The 18,309-nt window shown below is 58.7% G+C and overlaps 3 protein-coding genes across 5 annotated transcripts; 2 read left to right on the forward strand and 1 right to left on the reverse strand.

Annotated features, from left to right (window-relative positions):
• Positions 1–29: 29 nt before the first annotated feature.
• On the forward strand, positions 30–2,588 carry CDKN2D (cyclin dependent kinase inhibitor 2D). The gene is made up of 3 exons (XM_058728060.1): positions 30–164; positions 437–592; positions 1,637–2,588. The coding sequence occupies exons 2-3, from the start codon at positions 452–454 to the stop codon at positions 1,994–1,996; spliced, it is 501 nt and encodes a 166-aa protein (XP_058584043.1). The 5' UTR covers positions 30–164; positions 437–451; the 3' UTR covers positions 1,997–2,588.
• A 425-nt stretch (positions 2,589–3,013) lies between these two features.
• KRI1 (KRI1 homolog) lies at positions 3,014–11,661 on the forward strand. Of its 3 annotated transcripts, none has more exons than XM_058728052.1 (19): positions 3,014–3,171; positions 3,284–3,357; positions 4,123–4,228; positions 4,597–4,705; positions 4,966–5,020; positions 5,100–5,146; positions 5,442–5,538; positions 5,627–5,704; positions 5,972–6,102; positions 6,644–6,770; positions 6,878–6,973; positions 7,063–7,233; positions 8,288–8,363; positions 8,470–8,561; positions 8,641–8,767; positions 8,857–8,987; positions 9,896–9,960; positions 10,089–10,187; positions 10,776–11,661. In XM_058728052.1, exons 1-19 carry the CDS (start codon positions 3,078–3,080, stop codon positions 11,113–11,115), a joined length of 2,115 nt encoding a protein of 704 aa, XP_058584035.1. In that variant the 5' UTR covers positions 3,014–3,077; the 3' UTR covers positions 11,116–11,661. The 3 variants fall into 3 exon arrangements, with proteins under 3 accessions (XP_058584035.1, XP_058584033.1, XP_058584034.1); XM_058728050.1 differs by having other exon boundaries at positions 3,016–3,171; positions 5,097–5,146; XM_058728051.1 differs by having other exon boundaries at positions 3,017–3,171; positions 5,097–5,146; positions 8,473–8,561.
• Positions 11,314–18,090, reverse strand: ATG4D (autophagy related 4D cysteine peptidase). The gene is made up of 10 exons (XM_058728053.1): positions 17,484–18,090; positions 16,855–16,938; positions 16,600–16,773; positions 16,027–16,303; positions 15,888–15,952; positions 13,846–13,976; positions 12,887–12,965; positions 12,734–12,810; positions 12,531–12,650; positions 11,314–11,870 (listed from the first exon to the last, which is right to left on the reverse strand). Exons 1-10 carry the CDS (start codon positions 17,713–17,715, stop codon positions 11,688–11,690), a joined length of 1,422 nt encoding a protein of 473 aa, XP_058584036.1. The 5' UTR covers positions 17,716–18,090; the 3' UTR covers positions 11,314–11,687.
• Positions 18,091–18,309: the final 219 nt, after the last annotated feature.

The following is an 18,309-nucleotide window of genomic DNA, read 5'->3' on the forward strand; positions in this document are numbered from 1 at the left end:
GGCAACGCGGCTGGGCTACAGTGTAGCGAGTTCGTAAGAAAACAAATCCGCAGCGTTCGGGGCGGGGCCTCAAGCGCGCTATCTCCGCCCCCTGGCGGCCAGCTCAGCGGCGGCAGCGGCGGCGGCTCAGAACAGACCCCGCCCGTCGAGGAGGAGGAGGGAGGGTGAGTTGGGGGGAGACCCGGCCCCCAAGGGGCGGGCGCCGGGCCGGGCCCTGCGAGCCGCGGAGGGTTGGGCCCGGCTCCCAGCCCCTGGCGACCCGCTGGCCGACAGGGGGAGGAGTCCGCCGGCAGGGCGGGGGTCGCGCCGAGGGCCGACTAGTGTGCTGGGCTGGGAGCGTCGCGCAGGCCAGGTGCACCTCGGGGGAGATCTTAGGGCCAGCGCCAGTGGATTTCCCCACACTGACCGCGCCGGCGTGGGGCGGGGGGCTTCGCAGGCTGCCAGCGTCGACATGCTGCTGGAGGAGGTCCGCGCAGGCGACAGGCTAAGCGGGGCCGCGGCCCGAGGCGACGTGCAGGAGGTGCGCCGCCTTCTGCACCGTGAGCTGGTGCACCCCGATGCCCTGAACCGCTTCGGCAAGACGGCGCTGCAGGTGAGGCCCGGCTGGCCGGGAGCAACGGCGAGGCTGGAACCCCAGACCCTTTCCCTCAAGTCTCCTTGACCGCGGTGGTGGCTGACTGAGGGCGGGGGGAGGGGGGCTCGGTCCTTTCCCCCTGGGGCGCTGTTGCTCCTTGATGTCTACTTTCGTGGGTGGGTGGTGGATGGAGTTAGGTGGGGGGAGGGGAGGACTTTCCATCTTCTCTGGAGGATTTCTTGTTTTCTGGGTGCAGAAGATTAATTTTCCCTGGGGAGGTTCTTATTCCGCGATGTGAGAGCAGCTTCTTTGGATCCCGGCTTCATAGGACTGGCTCTTGTTTCTTGGAACTTCTGTGGGGGGATCCAATCACTGGAAGGAGGGATTCATGTTTCCAGGTGTTCCCTATTTTCTGGAGGGTTCTCTGAGATGTATCCAGTTTTTGGGTAACTCTCCATTCCTGTTTTGGGGTGTGTGTGTGTGTGTGTGTGTGTGTGTGTGTGTTTCCAGATTCCTAGTATATTAAGGGAAGTCCTAAGTGGGGCACAGTTACACGTTGCATGGGCATCCTTATTCCCTGGGGGGCATTTTACAGGGGGAGCCCTATTTCTTCAGGGCAAGTACCCTGGGGTTTCAAATTCCCTGGGCATCTCCTTTCCCTTGAGGTTGCTCTCCAAGTTCTTTGGAGCAGTTCTCATTCTATGAGGCCTATTTCTGGGGGTGGGGGAGGGGTCATATTTCCTAGCGATTTCCCATATAGGATGGAGCATATCTCTGCTTCCTTGGGGAGGGTCTTAGGTTTCTCGAACGTTTCCTTGGAGGCTATTCCCTACGTGGTTTTCTTATCCTTAGGGGGGTGACCACTTTCTTCGGGGTCCCTATTCCAAGGAGACGTCTTTCTCTGGGGTATCAAACAACCGCCTGAGAGCTTGTGTTCCCTGGTGTGTCCCCATTCTTTAGAAGAGCTCTAGTGTTCCCTACTCTTGAATGATCCCTCTCTCCAGTGACCCCTTTTCCTGGAACCTCTCCCTTGAGGACCCCTCACTCTCTGCCCCCACACAGGTCATGATGTTTGGAAGCTCCACCATTGCGCTGGAACTTCTCAAGCAAGGTGCCAGCCCCAATGTCCAGGACACCTCCGGCACCACTCCAGCCCATGATGCGGCACGCACTGGATTCCTGGACACCCTGAAGGTTTTGGTAGAGCATGGTGCTGATGTCAACGTGCCTGACGGCACCGGGGCACTCCCCATCCATCTGGCGGTGCGAGAGGGCCACACCGCTGTGGTCAGCTTCCTGGCTTCTGAGTCTGATCTCCATCACAGGGACGCCAGGGGGCTCACACCCCTGGAGCTGGCCCAGGGGATAGGGGCCCAGGATCTCATGGACATACTGCAGGGGCACTCGGTGGTACTGCTGTGACCCGGGGCGCCCACTGCAGCAACCAGACCCAACAGGGTTCTGTGTCCAAAGAGGAGGAAAGAAACACTTTCTCCCCTCACTCCTTCTGCCCCCTGTCAAAAGGGGAGGGGCACCAGTTTGTGGCTTGTTGGTGTTGATTTGTGGGGTGTGTGTGTTTGAGGGACATTTCTCATTTGTTTTTCTCACCCCTTTTGATGTGTTGGGCAGAGAAGGGCTCCTGCAGGCAACAGCCGTCTAAACGGTTCAGTTTTCTCTGCGCCTCAGATTGCTGGGGCTGCAGACGCCCAAGGGCAGAGCGTTTAAAGCCCCAGCCCGAGTGAGGTCATCGCTTCCAGGGCTCCTGGAACCTGGCGACCTTGGCTAGCTGTACCCAGAGACAGACCTCAAATGTGCACACTGCTTTCAAGCATGGGGGGAGGGGGGAGGGTTTAAAATCAATAGAAGGGTAGTATGAGTTCATATTTTGTTGGAAACTTGTTTTTCAGTCTCTTGTACAGCGTTAAAAAAAGATTCTATTTATTAAGCTTTATGGAAAAATATTGTTGTGTGATAATTTAATGTTTTTACCCATTAAATTAAGACTTGTGCATGATCACAGAGCTGGTGGCTTCTGATTTTTGAGTCTGCGATGGAGAGTCACACGTCCAGTATGTTTGTGGGGGGTGGGCACGGGGGTCGCAAATCGTGGATACTTTGGGGGAGGGGAGAGAGTGGTAATTCCCAGGGTGACAGAGGTGAGTGTGCTGGGTGGGGCAGCGGTTTACGCTGTCGGAACGGAAGGGAGGCAGGAAACCACGAGTGGAGAAAGGGCCCCCAGATGTCAGCTGGGTGCCGGGAGCCCCGGCGTGGTGGGGGGGGGGGGGGAGGGAGGGCGATGGCTGTAGTCTGACCCACAGAGGCGTGACCCGCGGGCGGGGACTGCGGTCGGGTGGCGTAAGGGATCCCGGAAAGACTGGGGGAGGGATTAGGGGCGGCCTGCGAGGCTCCGCCTCCTTTAAGGCCTGCCGAGGCTGGGGCTGAGGGTAGCCCCACCCCCTTGGGACACTCGCCACACGCGTGCGCAGTGGGTCGCAGAGCCGCCATGCCGGAACCGCGCGGGTCGTCACCCCTCCGGGTAAACGCGGCGTTTGCCGCGCGGTACGGCCGCTACCGGGAGCGCGAGGAGCTGCAGCGGCGTGAGTGCGGGGCGCATGCGCGCGGGGCGGCGGCGCGGACAGGGTCGTCGGGAAGCGGGGGTTGATCTGGTCTTCCAAGCTCATCTGTGAGGGGCTCTCATCTGCCCCGCAGTTAAAGATCGCTACGGGGACCGAGACAGCGGCGGCGACTCCAGCTCTGAGTCCGACTCTGGCGACGAGCGCGTGGTGAGCTTTCTCACTCCGGCCCCGTACTTTCGGGAAGCATCCAAGCTCCCCACCGCACCCCTATCCTGATATGCAGAGGGTGGCTAGTCTCCAGCCCCCTTCCACCCTACGGGAGCGTCCAACCTCCTTTTTCTAATCCCATGGACGACACACAGCGCCCTCCCCATCCCCACGGGGTGGCCCAATGCCCCCCTACTTCCTCTCTCTCGCCACGCACGATCCACCTGCCCATCCTGATGTGAGGAGCAACGGCTGTGTCCATTTCCTCATCCCCAAGAATTTAACCATTTGTCAGTCCCCGAAGTGGGACATCTCTTTGCCACATGGGACGCTCGGCCTCTCACATCAGCCCTGATCTTCGGGGTCTCGCTGTGCAACCCAGCCCCTGCTTGCTGTCCCACACATGCTCCCTGTCTGCTCACCTGCCCCGCTGTCAATCCTTTGTCCTCCCCCTTGCCCACCCCCTTCCCCTGTTTCAGATCCTGTACCTGTGTGGCCTGCCCCTCCCCACCCCCAAAAGGCGCCCTCTTCCTCCTCCACCTCTTTGCTGTCTTCGGACCTCCCCTCATACCACCCTGGAGCCCCCCTACCTGCCTCTGTCCAGCTGGATCCCTTCTCCAGCCTCCTAATATATACCCCTCCCTCCACCCTAATTTCCACAGGCTCACAGCCCACCTGCCCCTCTTACTTAGTGTCCCCTAGCCTCCACCAAGGCTCTCCCCATCTCCTTTCTGAAGTCTGTTCCTGATCCTTTTCATGCCTTAGGAATTTGATCCCCAGCAAGAACGTGACTTTTACAGGACTCTCTCCCTGTTGAAGAAGAAGGACCCCCGCATTTACCAGAAAGATGCCACCTTCTATCAGAGAACAGGTCTGGGGCTGCTCATCCCTACGGCCCAGGCTCCCCACTGTCTTACTGGCTTTTGTGACTACTTAACGAACCCTTCTTTATATGTTATGTGTTCTAGGTCTACAGTGCATAGCAGAGTATTTTAGGTTATCACTTGCTGTTAATAACAACTGTGTGCTTAGCACTGTTCAGAGCATGAATTACTCACTGAATGAGCATAGCCACCTACTACTGATGTAGTATAAGTGTGATACCTGTCTCACAGCTGGGAACTGGTGGCTCGGGGATTTGAAACCTTGGGGGTGTCCTGGCCCAAGCGCTGTGGGATTCTCTGCCTGGGAAAGGAAGGGGGCTGTGAGTGACGGCAGGTGTCTCTGGCAACCCGATAGTATCCTCCTCGGAGAGTGAGGAAGCGCCAGCAGCCAAGGAGAAGCAAAAGAAGATGCGGCCCATGTACCTGAAGGACTACGAAAGGAAGGTTATCTTGGAGAAAGAAGGGTGAGGAGAGACCTTGACTCCCCACCGTCCCCCCACAGTCTTCCCAGGGCAGGCAGACAGGCACATGGGAGTCTTAGAAGCAAGGGTGGAAAGAAGCTGGCGGAGACTCGCCAGGATTGAGGGAACCCCAGAGAACAGCATCGTCAGTGACTCACCTATACCCCACTGCCCCCCAACTGCTGCTCTAACAGCTGCCCGCCCCATCGGGACAGACGAGCCATGGGGAGTCTGTTCTGAAAGCCCCATTCTTCCTTGCGCAGCAAATATATCGATGAGGAAAATTCAGATGAGGAGACCTCCAATCAGAGATTCCAGGTAGGTGGGGTGGAGGCCTGGTCGGGGGCTGAGGGGCTTGGGGCTGGGCCTGAGGCCTGTGTCGCTCTCTCTGCAGCAGATCTCGTCAAAAAGTTACGTAGAAGAGCAGAAACAGCTCAAGGAAAGGTGAGCCTGGGAGGATTGAATGGCCAAATGGATAGGACTGAGGCCACAGGATCGGACAGGCCTGGGTTCAAATCCAGCTGTGGTACTTCATGGCTGTGTGCCCTTGGGCACGTCACTTAGTCTTTGTGTGCCTCAGTTTCTCCATCTGTTAAATGGGGTTGACGATGCTCTCTGGGTCACAGTACTGCTCTGAGCTTGTTGTGGAGGGCTCAGGACTCCGTAAATGGGGTTAATGCTGGGACTGTGGGCAGAGACCAGCCTGCATATCCTGAGGCTTATTCTCTCACGTGGGCAGCTTCCGGGCTTTTGTGGAAGACAGCGAGACTGAGGACAGTGCCGGGGAGGGTGGCTCCGGGTTGCTGCAGAAACGCGCTAAAACCGGGGAGGAGAAGGTAAGTGCTTGGGCCTGGATGGACCGAGGTGGGGGGGTGCTGCTGACAGGAAGCGGTCCCCAGACCCTCAGTGCTGGCCTACCCTCAGGCCCAGGAGGATGCGGACTACGTGGAATGGCTGAAGGGGCAGAAGGAGATTCGCAACACTGATACCCTGCAAGAACTGGTGAGTTCTCGTGTCTATACCGTTTCCAGCCTTTTTCTGGGAACGAATCCTTGAGGGAGTAGTCAAGAGCACCTAGTCTGAAGGTGGGGCGTGCCCCTCTCTGGGCGCCAGTTTCTATTTCTATAAAATGGGGGTTATCCCCTCTAGTTTATAGGCTGGCCGTGAAGTGTCAGTTACTTAAATCTACACGGTGTCCGTGCCTACCTCCTTCCCGGCCCACAAGTCCCCGACCTGTGTCCTGTCTGCCCCCCCCCCCCCCCGCCCCAGACCCACCTCAAAGAATATTGGAACGACCCAGAGCTAGATGAAGGCGAGCGGTTCCTGCGAGATTATATCCTTAACAAACACTATGAGGAGGAGGAGGAGGGCGAGGAGGAAGAAGAGGAGGAAGAGGAAGCGTGAGTAACCATGTCCCCCAGGGGCCTGGAGCCAAGCCAGCCAGACAGCAAAGGGCACCGGCTGTTTACTTTTTTGCACAGATGGTAGCAGAGGTCTTGTTCTGTGAGGAAGAGCGGTGGGGCGAGGGGCATGGGGTCTGGAGCTCGGTGGCCTTGTCGTTAGACATTGTCCCCGGGTTCCCCATCTGTCAAATGGGGGTGCCTCAGTAGTAGGGATCTTTTTTTAAGTTGGTTTATTTATTTTGAGAGAGGAGAGGGAGAGGGAGAGAGTGTGCACACAGGCAGCAGAGGGGCAGACAGAGGGATTGAGAGAGGTGCCTAAGTCGGTTCTGCGCTGTCAGCACAGAACCCGATGTGGGGCTTGAACTCACGAACCGTAAGATCATGACCTGAGCCGAAATCAAGAGTCGGACTCTTAACCAACCAAACCCCCCTGGTGCCCCAAAAGTAGGATTCTTAGGAGGCAATGAGTTCACACAGCTGGTACACAGGAGTGCAGGGGCTCGGCTGACCCCCAGCCCTGCCCCGTCTCGTCCCTCAGGGGCCCCAGCCTCCCCGTCCAGCTGGCCGTGGATGATTCCTCGGATGAGGGGGAGCTGTTTCTGAAGAAGCAGGAGGACTTTGAGCACAAGTACAACTTCCGCTTCGAGGAGCCGGACTCGGCCTTGGTGCGTGGCCAGGGCGGGCGCCGAGCAGGACCCGGACCTTGGGGCCCAGGCCGGGAGAGCCCAGAATCATCTCTGTGGCCCTTTCTGGGCTCCCTTGCTGCCCACAGGTCAAGACCTACCCTCGAAGCATCGCGTCCTCTGTGCGCCGCAAGGACGAGCGCAGGAAGGAGCGGAGAGAGGAGACGAGGGAGCGAAAGAAGAGGGTGAGTGTGGGGGTGTCAGGCCGGGGAGGGCTGCCAGCCCTGCGGGGAGAGCCCACGCCCTCCCTCTCTCCCTGGCCTGTCACCCGCAGGAGAAAGCGAAGAAGCAGGAAGAGCTCAAGCAGCTGAAGAACCTGAAAAGGAAGGAGATCCTGGCCAAGCTGGAGAGGCTGCGGCAGGTCACAGGCAATGAGACACTGGGCTTCGAGGAGAAGGACCTGGAGGACGACTTTGATCCTACCCAGCATGACCAGCTCATGCAGGTGCGGCCCCTGCACCCCACCCCCGCCACGCAGTGCTTGGGACAGGGCTCTGGAATCAGTGGTTGTTTCCCGGCTGTGTGACCTCTGAGAAGTGACTCGATCTCTCTGAGCATGTGTCCCTGTCTGCAAAGTGAGCTCAGCCATACTGTGTACCTCAGGGCTGTATGTAAGGACGGCCTAAGAGGAGTACGTGTAAACATTGGTAATGCTCAAGGAACGGGGTAGCTGTGTTTCCTTTCGTCTTGTTGCTGTTGATGTTTATTGTTGGGTCAGAGGGGACATAGTGTCAGGCCATGGAAACAGGCGATGGGGCCTTATGAGGAAAGCAGCGGGGACCCCGGGAGCCCCAAAGAGGCCCCCGACCAAGCCTCGGAGGCCAGGGAAGGAGACTGAGGACGCGTAGGCTTCAGTTTCCTCGGTAGAACGGAGGTAGTTTCTGTCCCTTGGGGTGTTTGTGAGAATGCAGCAAGATGCAGCCCAGCATTGGGCATACAGTAGGGGCTTAATAAGTGACACCGTGAGCAATATCTGCCTTTGCCAGGTGCCCACTGGGTGCTGGGGTTCCAGCAAGGGCCCAACGGCCTCGGAGCTCATGTAACGGCGAGAGCCAGTCTGGTGGTCACTGAGCATCAGGCGACATAGTGGTCGCTGCTCTCCCAGAGCTCCCAGTCTGATGGCAGGCACTTAACTGTACAGCGAGTGCCCCCAGGGATCAGAGTGGTGATGGGCGGTGTGCAGGGGGAGGTGGGGTATTCAGGGAGTCCCTGATCGGCTTTGGCAGGCGTGGTGGTGAGCGGGTTGAGGGCAGGCAGCGGAGACCGGAGGCCTGAGCCGCAGTTAGGCAGCCTGGGAGGGGGTACTGCAGGCGCAAAGGCCTGTGGGAGGGAAAGAACCGCGGCTCGTTGGAACAGAATCAGGGGGATTGGGGCCTGGAGGGGCCTGGGCACACAGGCAGCAGCTAGGCCTTGAGGGTGCTGGGAGCCATGTAAGGTGCAGGAATGAAACTGTCTGGGGGGAGAGGCCTTGCTGATCCCTCCTGGCTCTGACCCCACAGAGATGTTTTGGGGACGAGTACTATGGCACCACGGAGGAGGAGAAGCCGCAATTTGAGGAAGAGGAAGGGCTTGAAGGTGAGGTTACGGGGGTGGGGGGAGGGGGGCGGGCACCAGCTGGGGGAGTGGCTGGGTCTCAAGTCCAAAGTCCCACCCTGACCCCCTACCCTGTCTCCTTTGGAAGCAGATGACTGGAACTGGGACACATGGGCTGGGCCCGAGCAGGGTGGAGCTTGGAGCTGGCAGGAACCGCACTGCGAGGACCCCGACTTCAATGTAGGTGCCCAGGGTGGAGGGGGACCTGGGGGTGTGTGGGGTCCCCCCGGGGGCTGGCCTGACTTTTGCATCTTGGCAGATGGATGCTGACTACGACCCCAGCCAGCCGCGGAAAAAGCGGCGTGAGGCCCCCTTGACAGGCAAGAAGAAACGCAAGTCGCCCTTCGCCACGGCGGTGGGGCAGGAAAAGCCCGTGTTCAACCCTGGTGAGGCCCGGGCTGCTGGCGGGGGGGGGGCGGGCAGGGGCTCCGCGGGGCCCGGCACACCCTGGCAGCCTGGCTCCCTCCCCTCACAGGAGACAAGACGTTCGAGGAGTACCTGGATGAGTATTACCGGCTGGACTACGAGGACATCATTGACGATCTGCCCTGTCGCTTTAAGTACCGCACTGTGGTTCCCTGCGACTTCGGGCTGAGCACCGAGGAGGTGAGGCCCCAGAGGGGTGCCCGGCACAGGGGCAGGGGGTGCCCCGGGGGCAAGAGGAAGTGTGGACCCCGCAGAGGTTGCAACACCCCTGCTCCCTCACCTTGAAAACAAGAGGAGTGTTAGCGCTAACAACACGAGTAATGTCACCTGCCTCCAGCGGCTGTGCCCACAGACACCCCTGTAAATAGTACTTTCCATTCTGTCACCGTATGTCTGCGGTTGGGTGGCCCTGGAAACAGATGGCCTGGATTCAAATCTTGCTTTGGTCACTCACCAGCTGCGTGACCTAGAATACCATGCCTGTTTCCCCACTTAAAACGGGCCTAATAACAGCCCCCCCTTGTGGCTACGGAGGTGCAATGAACGTGTATGGCTCTCAGAATGGCATTTGTCCCTCAGCCATGTGGCTGTGGGTGCTTGACTATGCATGGCCCGCAAAGCCAACGTTTATGGAGCTCATATCATCTGCATTTACTCAATCGGAATAGTTTCTAAGGGGTTTGCCCACCTTATAGATGAAGAAACCGAGGCCTGGAGCTGGGAGGCTGGGCCTCATCTATAATTTGCACACCCGGTCATTAGCAGAGACCCTTGCCCTGTTCTGAGGCTGCTGGGACCCCTGGACCCCCAAACTAGGATCTTAAATCAGCCACTCCGTGGCCGTGTGACTACGGCAAGGATCTCCTTGATGGGCCTCAGTTTCCCCATCTGATGTCCCCTGCCAAAGACCTCTAGTGGCCTCCGCAGAAATCAGTCCTCTCCCGCTATGGTGACATCCTGCTGAACTTGGGAGGAGCGTTACCCTGCTTTGAACAGTGAGGTGGCTAAGGCTCCGAGAGAGCCAGGCCGCCTACACCCCCCGACCCAGGGCTCAAACAAGCAGGATCCCACCCTCCCTCCCTGTGTAGATCCTCGCTGCTGATGACAAAGAGCTGAACCGGTGGTGCTCCCTGAAGAAGACCTGCATGTACAGGTGACAGGTTGGGACTGGGCCGGGTGTCCTGGGGGGGGGGGGGGGGGGGGGCGGCGGGCAGGCAGGTGAGCAGGCACGGGTCCCTCCCAGAGCGTCGGGCAATAGGCCTGTCTGCTGGGCATCTGCAGGTCAGAGCAAGAGGAGTTGCAGGACAAGAGGGCATACAGCCAGAAGGCCCAGAACTCCTGGAAGAAGAGGCAGATCTTCAAGTCACTTTGCCCAGAGGGGTGAGTGTCACTGGCTGGAGGAGGGCGGGCTCAGGAGCCAGCTGGGCCTGGGTTCGAGTCTTGCTCGGTCAGCCATTTTGCTGCATGGCCCTGGGAATGGGGCTTCCTTTCTCTGATACCTGGGTTCAAATTCTGACTGGGCCACAGCTGTGTGACCTTGGGCAAGGCACTTGCCTTTTCTGGGCCTGTTTCCTCATTTTTAAAATGGGGGTAAAGATGGCTCATTTCTTATTGGGTTTTTGAGGATTAAGTGAATTCATTCATTTGAAGCGTTTAAAACAGAGTAAATGCTATTAGTAATAGTATTAAGACCGTTATTTCCTGATCTATAAAGCAGGGGTGATAGAAGCTCACAGAGTTGATTTAAAGCTGAAATAAGCCCAGGTACCAGAATTATCAGCAATACGGTCCAGCTTCCGACTTCAGTAGAAAAGCCCCAGTTTTGGTGTCAGACTTGGGTTTGAATCTGAGGCAGGCCTCTGATCTTCTGCCTTGCTTCTCTGAACCTCTCCTCATCTGTAAAATGGGAGATGTGTGCTCAGGAACAGGCCTGCCAGGCTTGGGCTGAGCCCCTGCTTTTCTCCTCAGGACGGAGACACTCACGGAAGCCACAGGGAAGCCACAGAGAGACAAAGCCGACCCTCCGGGGCAGCTGCTGGCACCTGATGGGGCCTGTGGGCAGCGGCCCCAGCCTGGGAGCCCCCCAGCACAGGAAGAGGCGGGTCCTGTGTCTCCCACCCAGAAGCCAGTCCCCCACAGGCGGAGGAGGGGCAAGAAGGCGCGTCTCCTGGGCCCCACCGTGACCCTGGGTGGCCGTGAGTTTAGCCGCCAGAGACTGCAGGCCTTTGGCCTCAACCCCAAACGGCTGCACTTCCGGCAGCTGGGCCGGCAGCGGAGGAAGCAACAGGGTCCCAAGAGTGGCCCCTGAGCTCCGGGGAGCAGGCAGGGGCCCTGGGGCTCCTCCCCTCCAATCGAGCTTGGGGACTGTGTAGACCCTGGTGTCTGCCTGTGGCCGAAGAAGTTGTGGAAGTGAGGCCTACCTAACACGCTTCCCCCAGCGTCTCACCTTGAGACACGCCTTGGACCCCTTGGACCCCATCCCTTAAATGCTGGGCCCAGCCATAGCCACAGTCAAATTAAACGGCTTTATTAGCCCCCAGTGGCCACAGTCCCCCCCCCCTCCCGTACCCCCCGTCCTTAGCAGGGTAGGGGCTTTGGGACCAGTGAGGGGCATGGGTGGTCCAGTGCAAACTACAGTACTTGAGTCAGGCCCTGAGTGGGTGTCCGGAAGCTCTCCCTCCCTGCCCTGTGAGGAGGGCCCAGCTGGCGGGAGGCCCATTGTCTGGCCCCAGTTCAGAGCTTTCCTGGACTGGTCTCAGCTGCGCTTGTCAAGGGAGTGAGAAGGGGAAGACCCATCACCTCCCGATGTCAAGCTCCCACACCCAGCATGACATAAATAAAAAAATAAATAGTGCGCATCTTCTCCCCCAACCCCACCCGTCATAAAAACACAAAGTCGTCAGAACTTGGGCGTTTGGCTTTGAGGAGCCGCCCCGTGCGAGGGAGCCGCAGCGTCGGCTGGGAGAGCTGGGAGCAGAGGTCATCCAGGCTGTGGTCCTGAGCATGGCCCTCGGCCAGGGTGAACATGGGGTACCGCTCTGTGGCTGAGGAACAGCTGAGGACCTGGAGGGAAGAGAGAGGGAGAGAGAGTGGCTTAGCTCCAAACCATGTTAATTATCCCAATTGGTATCCCAGTAGGTATATCCCAATAGGTATTACCCAATAGGTAAATATCCCAATAGGTATATTTATCAGGTGCTTCCTGAGCTCAGCTCCCATCCCTCCAGGCAATGACCCAGGCCAGCCAGTCAGCACCGTCCATTCCCTGGCCCCAGTGATTGGCCCAGTGATGGATATATGGCCCAGTGTAACCAATGAACAGCAACCCTGCGGTTTTTGCTGCATCTGCTGGGAAAGTGAGGCTTCCTTTCCACTGAACTGGGAGGTGGGTGCCCAGGAAGGCCGGTGGCTACCTTTTGACACTATTATAAGGGTAAGGCCCTGATGGGGCTGTAGAGCCAGGGGATGGGGAGAGGCCCCACCACTTGAGCTCATGGGGGCAGCTCAAGCAACAATGCTCCTCACTTCTCCTTTTATGCCCTTCTTTTGTCTAATTGGTCATAGCTGGGCGTTAGTAGCTTGGGGACAGGATAACAATCTTGACAACACAGCCTGCAAGTAGCACCCCCCTGCCCCGCCCGTGTCTGCTGGACTCAAGATCTCTGTTTCTCTTCCACTCCCTCCTTGCCCCTTGCCCTCCACCCTCCACCCCTCCTTGCTCACCCTGGTCAGCTCTGAGCAGAGCGTCTCAAACTCCTTCCGGTCTCCAGCATAGAACCCCACCGTACAGCTTGGGTCCATCTTGGCAAAGGCCATCTTTCGGGGTGAGGTGCAGTGGAAGGACTGGGGCATAAGATGTGGGAAGCTTAGGGCCCTGGCTCCCTCCACGTTCCCCAGCCCCACCCCAGGGATCCCAGCCAGCTCACCTCCAGGGGGAAGTCAGCCTGACTGACATCCACAGTGGGCTGGCAGTAGTGGGGGTCCAGGTAGAGCAGGAAGTCATCTGCAAGGGTGGAGGCATGAGAGGGGCTGGGGAGGGGTAAGGTGGGGCAGGATGGAGCGGGAAGGGGTGGGCCTACCCTGGTAGCCGATGAAGTACAGTGAGTGCCGTGGCTTGCCCCCCATGATGCCCAGGCACAGCTCTGAACGCAGGAGCTCCTGCAGGGAGGAAAGGGGGTGAAGGAGTGTGCTTTGGGCAGGTGCTGTCAGAGACAGTCCCTTGAGAAACACTTAGCAAAAGCCCCAGCCTGTTCTCATGGAGCAGACATTCTACTGTAGGAGACGAACAAGGAACAAGATGAGTAAGTTCTGTCGCATCAGTGGGCAGTAACACTGGGAGAATAAAGGATGAAAGAGGGCTTTGCAATTTGAAATAAGGGGAATCAGAACGGCCTCACTAAAAGGTGCCATTTCAGCAAAGACCTGAATGAAGTAAGAGAGGGAGTTAGGAGTGTATCTGCACAAAGAGCACTCCAAGCAGATGGAAGTGAGTGCAAAGGCCCTGGGGCAGGTGTGTTCTGAGAACAGTGGGGAGGCCTGTGTGGTTGGGGCAGAGTGAACTGAGAAAGGAGAGTGGGGGCAGATGAGGTCAAGGAACAGGGACACAGTGCAAAGCCTTGCAGGCTGTAGGGACAATTCTGGCCTTCATTCTGAGTAAAAACACCAGGGTTTTTCCAGCCTTGCCATTCCTTTTGCCTAGAGCACGCCTCTGCCTCCTCTCCTGCCCTGCTGGAGAGGGGCTTTCCTAGGCTGCAGCCACCCCCATCTGCCCTTCAGTGTTAGTTTTAGTTCCTCTAGAATCTACGGCGTAATGCCACAGCTGTCTGTGGTTTCAGATCCACTGTCTGACCTTCCCCACTCCCAGAGGGCACGAACGTTTGCCTGTTGGCCTCCAAGCCCCCAGCAGCTGGGACGGTGCTCGGCACATAATAGGTGCTCGCAACCACTGAAGCAACAGATAGAGACGGGAGAAGCAGAAACACCCAAGCCGAGCTAATGAAGCCGGGGCAGTTCCCAGGGGAGGCTCGGCGGAACCTACCTTCACGCAGGGCACATACACAGGGTTGAGCGTCTCGCCACCCAGCCGCACCGGCACCAAGATGACCACAGACTTCCACTCAGCTGTGGGGTCCGGCCTGGCCACCAGGCGTGCCACATCTGCCTTGTACACTGGAAGGACAGCGCGGCAAGTCACGTTCTCGCCCACCCTTCAAGCCTCAGAGCGCGGCCCTCCCGAAGCCTATGCAGCCTCTCAGGGTCCTACTCCTGTCACCGGCAGAAAAGGATGTCTTTCTGGTGCCCCACCCGCCCCAAATTCCCCCAGACAATTCCAGGGCCTCCAGGTAGGTGTCAACATCCCCATTTTACAGACAGGGCAATTGAGGCCCTGAGGTTTCGATGAAGAACAGAAAACCAGGAGGAGGCAGAGCACCTCCCCAGTTCCAGGCCTGGTTAGTCTTTACTTACTCAGAGCATGGGTTTGCCCATATAGAAATGGCAACACCGAGCAGACTGCCCCTCAGCTGAATGTCCCTGTGTGTCCTTCCTCCTCAAGTCCAATCCGCTGGTCTCCATTCTCCCACCTCCTGCCTTACTGCTAAGTAAGCCCCTGCCTGGCTCCCAGAAAAGTGGATTCGACCCTTCTGGAAACGCAGCTGCTATGGTCTGAATGCTTGTGTCTCCCCCCTCCAAAATTCAGATGTTGAAATTCTAATCCCCAGAGCACCTGGGTGGCTCAGTCAGTTGAGCGTCCAGCTCTTGATTTCAGCTCGGGTCATGATCTTGCAGTCATGGGATAGAGTCATGCATCAGGTTCCGTGCTGACACGGTGAGCCTGCTTGGGATTCTCTCTCTAGGCTCTCTGCCCCTCCCCCACTCGCACACACACATGCATTCTCTGTCAAAAATAAACATTAAAAAAAGTTGGGGGGGTGGTGCCTGGGTGGCTCAGTGGGTTAAGCGTCTGACTTCAACCCGGGTCATGATCTTATGGCTCGTGGGTTTGAGCCCCGCGTCGGGCTTTGTGCTGTCAGCTCAGAGCCTAGAGCCTGGAGCCTGCTTTGGATTCTGTGTCTCCCTCTCTCTCTGCCCCTCCCCTGCTTGCGCTCTCTCTCTCTCTTAAAAAATAAACATTAAAAAAAAAAAGAAGACAAAGACAGAGAAGAAATTCTAATCCCTAAGGCGACGGTATTAAGAGGTGGGGCCTTTGGGAGGCGACTAGGTCATGAAGGTGGAATCCTCATGAATGGGATTAGTGCCTTTATAAAAAAGACCTGAGAGAGCCCCTTCCACCATGTGGACACAGCAAAATGAACCAGGAAGTGGGTGCCCACCAGACACTGAATCTGCTGATGTCCTGATCTTGGACTTCTCAGCCCCCAGAACTACGAAAATAAATTCCCGTTATTTAGAAGCCTCTATAGTCTGTGGCACTTCTGTTATAACAGCCCAAACAGAGTAAGATCGGGTTGTCCATGAAAATCAAACGTTGCCCAAATCTCTACAATTCTGCATAAAAACGTATAGATTTTGTAGATTCCCTGATACCAATCCACCGAGGCTCCTATTAATAAAAACCCTATCTAGACTGATTTGGAGGAGGGCGCCTGGGTGGCTCAGTCAATTAAGTGGCTAACTTCGGCTCAGGTCAGGTTGGTGAGTTAGAGCCCCACGTCAGGCTGTGTGCTGACAGCTCAGAGCCTGGAGCCTGCTCAGATTCTGTGTCTGCCTCTCTCTCTGCCCCTCTCCCGTTTGCACTCTGTCTCTCAAAAATAAATAAACATTAAAAATTAATTAAAAAAAAAGAATTCTTTAAGAATTATTTACAGAGTAGGAGTAAATTGGACCTGATGGAGGGAAGTCCTTATGTCCTTTATTCTATCACTTGTAGAGAAGCCCCTAAAGTTTCCTCTCCTGGTTCCAGAGGGAGTGGAGGGATCCTGAGGGCCTTCCACTATGTGGGCCTTGAATCCTTTCCAAGGGTCCCTCTGCCCCAGAACTGGTTTCAGCCTCTGAGGCAGGTTAAGTCCTAGCGACTGGCTCAGGGTGAGAACTCTGTGACCGTGGTTTCCGGTCTCTTACCTGTGCAGTCCTGAGAAACATACACCACCAGGCGGGTGACCTCTGAGCAGCTCTCCACAGCTTTCCTGGGGGTGAGAGGGAAGGCCTGAGTTCCTGGGGGAAACCCAGTGGTTCCCGTGTCCCCTGCAGCGGCCCTCACCTGAGTATGTGTGCCACCAGAGATGGCCCATACCAGTCACCCGCCTTCTTGCCTGAGCTCTGCCCAAGCTCCACCAGCCGGTGTAGACCAAAGGGGGCCTGGGGGTGGTCGGCGAACCAGGACACTATCTGCCGGTGCCGACGTTCCTGCTCCAGCTCGGGGGTGCCCTGGGCCCAGCGGGGGGGCATCCAGCGTGCAGGCCCGCGGTAACGGTTGGGAGAGGCCAACCCTGATGGCTCAGAGGGGCCCAGGCCTGAGGCCTCAGACCACGTCCAGTCTGGTGGGGATGGAGTACACAGTCAGACGGTGCCAGTGGGGGCCGGAGGGGGGCACGCTTCCCATCAGCTCATGCTTTACGTACAATTCTAAGGCTCCCGAGACTCCACGTTTCCCAACAATTTCCCATTCCTGCAACTTATTTGATAAACTCTCACGCCCCCCTCAAAACTTACTTGGCACACAATCTAACTTAACTGTAAACTTAGTTTACAAACAAGCCCAACACCGCTGCCCTGTGCCGCCCTGTGCCCTTGGCGCTGCACTCTGAGGGGGCCCTTCCCTTCCCCCACTCACCTCTGGGCAGGAAGTGCAGCAGCAGGCCCTGTGCCAGCATCATCTGCCCGCTGCGAAGCATGCATCCCCAGCCACAGTCCGAGGTCAGGCAGCCTCCAGCGAGGGGCGGGAAGTCCCGGCGGTAGGTGAGCCACAGCCGGGAGACGAAATCCCGCTGGAAACGCTGGATGTCACCTGCGAGACCAGGCTGGTCAGCTGCCGTCAGGAACAGCCTTGGGGGCCTCCCTCAACCGCGGACCAGGGCCACCAGCTCACCCTCGCTCTCGAAGCGGTAGCGGCGGCCACAGAGGTGGACGCTGGAGATCTTGCTAAAGCTAGTCCGGCTTTTGACTGCCCAGCCTGGGGGGAGAAGTGGGTGGGGCAGCACCCAGCGACTTGAAGCACCTGCTTCACAGCAACAGCGCTTCTACTCCCCGGTCTGTGAAACTGAGACCATCCTAGGTCCTATCTCAGGGCTGGCACGGGGAAATCCATGCCACAGTCCTCTCGGAGAGAGGCAGGGACCGTAGTAACGGCCACGTGAGTGTTTGCCATTAATTCGGGACGAATAAAGCAGTTCTGATTATTGTATCCGTTTTACAGAGGGGAAAAATGAAGGCACAGCAGACCAAAGAAACCTTGCCCAAGGTCACACGGGAATGGAGACTTGAAAACACATTCCTTTTGGACCTGCTGCAGGTCCGCCCGGGGCAGGGCAGGACAGGACAGGGCGGGGGACCCACAGGTGACTCACAAGAGGCGAGCAAAGGGTGGAACACTCGGAGGGCCAGCGTCTGGTTCTCCTGGACTCCCACCGACCTCGAGCACCCCCCCTCCCCCGCCAAGCCCAACCCCCCGCTGGCTCCTATCTCAGAACACAACCCCCGGGCCCGCCCCCTCCTCACCGTACTTGACGTTGTTCCAGGCCGTCAGGAACTTCGCCTTAAACTTGTCCACCTCGTCCGGCTCCCCAGGGGCGGTCCCGGGCGAGCCAAGAGCCGGGCCGCTGGCTCCAGAGGGCCCCAGGCCGTTGGGGTCCGGGACTCGGGGGCCCCGCGGCCTGCGGCCCTCGGGGCGGCGCGCGTCCTCCGGGCTCCCGCTCCGGTATTGCGCGGCGGCCGGCGACACGGAGTTCATGGGCGCGCCGGGAGGGCGGACGGAGGGCCCAGGTGGGGGCCGCGCGCGAGCGCCCGGGGTGCGGGCCGGGCCGCGGCGCCCAGGAAGGCGCTAGTCGGCCCCCGACGCGGCGGCCAGGCCCCCGGGCCCGGCGCGGGACGCTGTCACCTCCGCCGCCGCCGCCGCCGCCATTTTAGCGGCCCTGGCCCCGGGAGCCGGGCGGGCGCGACACGGCCGGACGCCCCGCCCCGCCCGGCCCCGGTTCCGGGTGGCCGCACCGGGACCTCGGGCCGCGGCGCCTCCCCGCGGCGCCCCACGAGCACGCCCCGCCACCCTATCGCAGCGCCCAGGCGCGTCCGAGCCCCCCGCAGGCCCTTATCGGAGGCTCCAGAGTCGGGAAGCCCCGCCCCGGGCCCGCCCCGGCCCCGCCCCCGACGGCGCGCCGGGAAAGGCGGTCCAGGCGCGGCCGCCGCGCGTGTGTGCACCTGCCCGCGTCCCACCCGCCAGAGCGCCCCTCCGCGGCCTGCGCATCCGAGACCCGCCTTGCTATGGGGCCAAACCCATGTGACGCCCCCTCCTCACTCCCCCAAACTACACCTCTGTGTGTCTCAGTTT

The sequence above is a fragment of the Neofelis nebulosa genome, chromosome 4 (genome assembly GCF_028018385.1).
Source record: "Neofelis nebulosa isolate mNeoNeb1 chromosome 4, mNeoNeb1.pri, whole genome shotgun sequence".
NCBI classification, from domain to species: domain Eukaryota; kingdom Metazoa; phylum Chordata; class Mammalia; order Carnivora; family Felidae; genus Neofelis; species Neofelis nebulosa.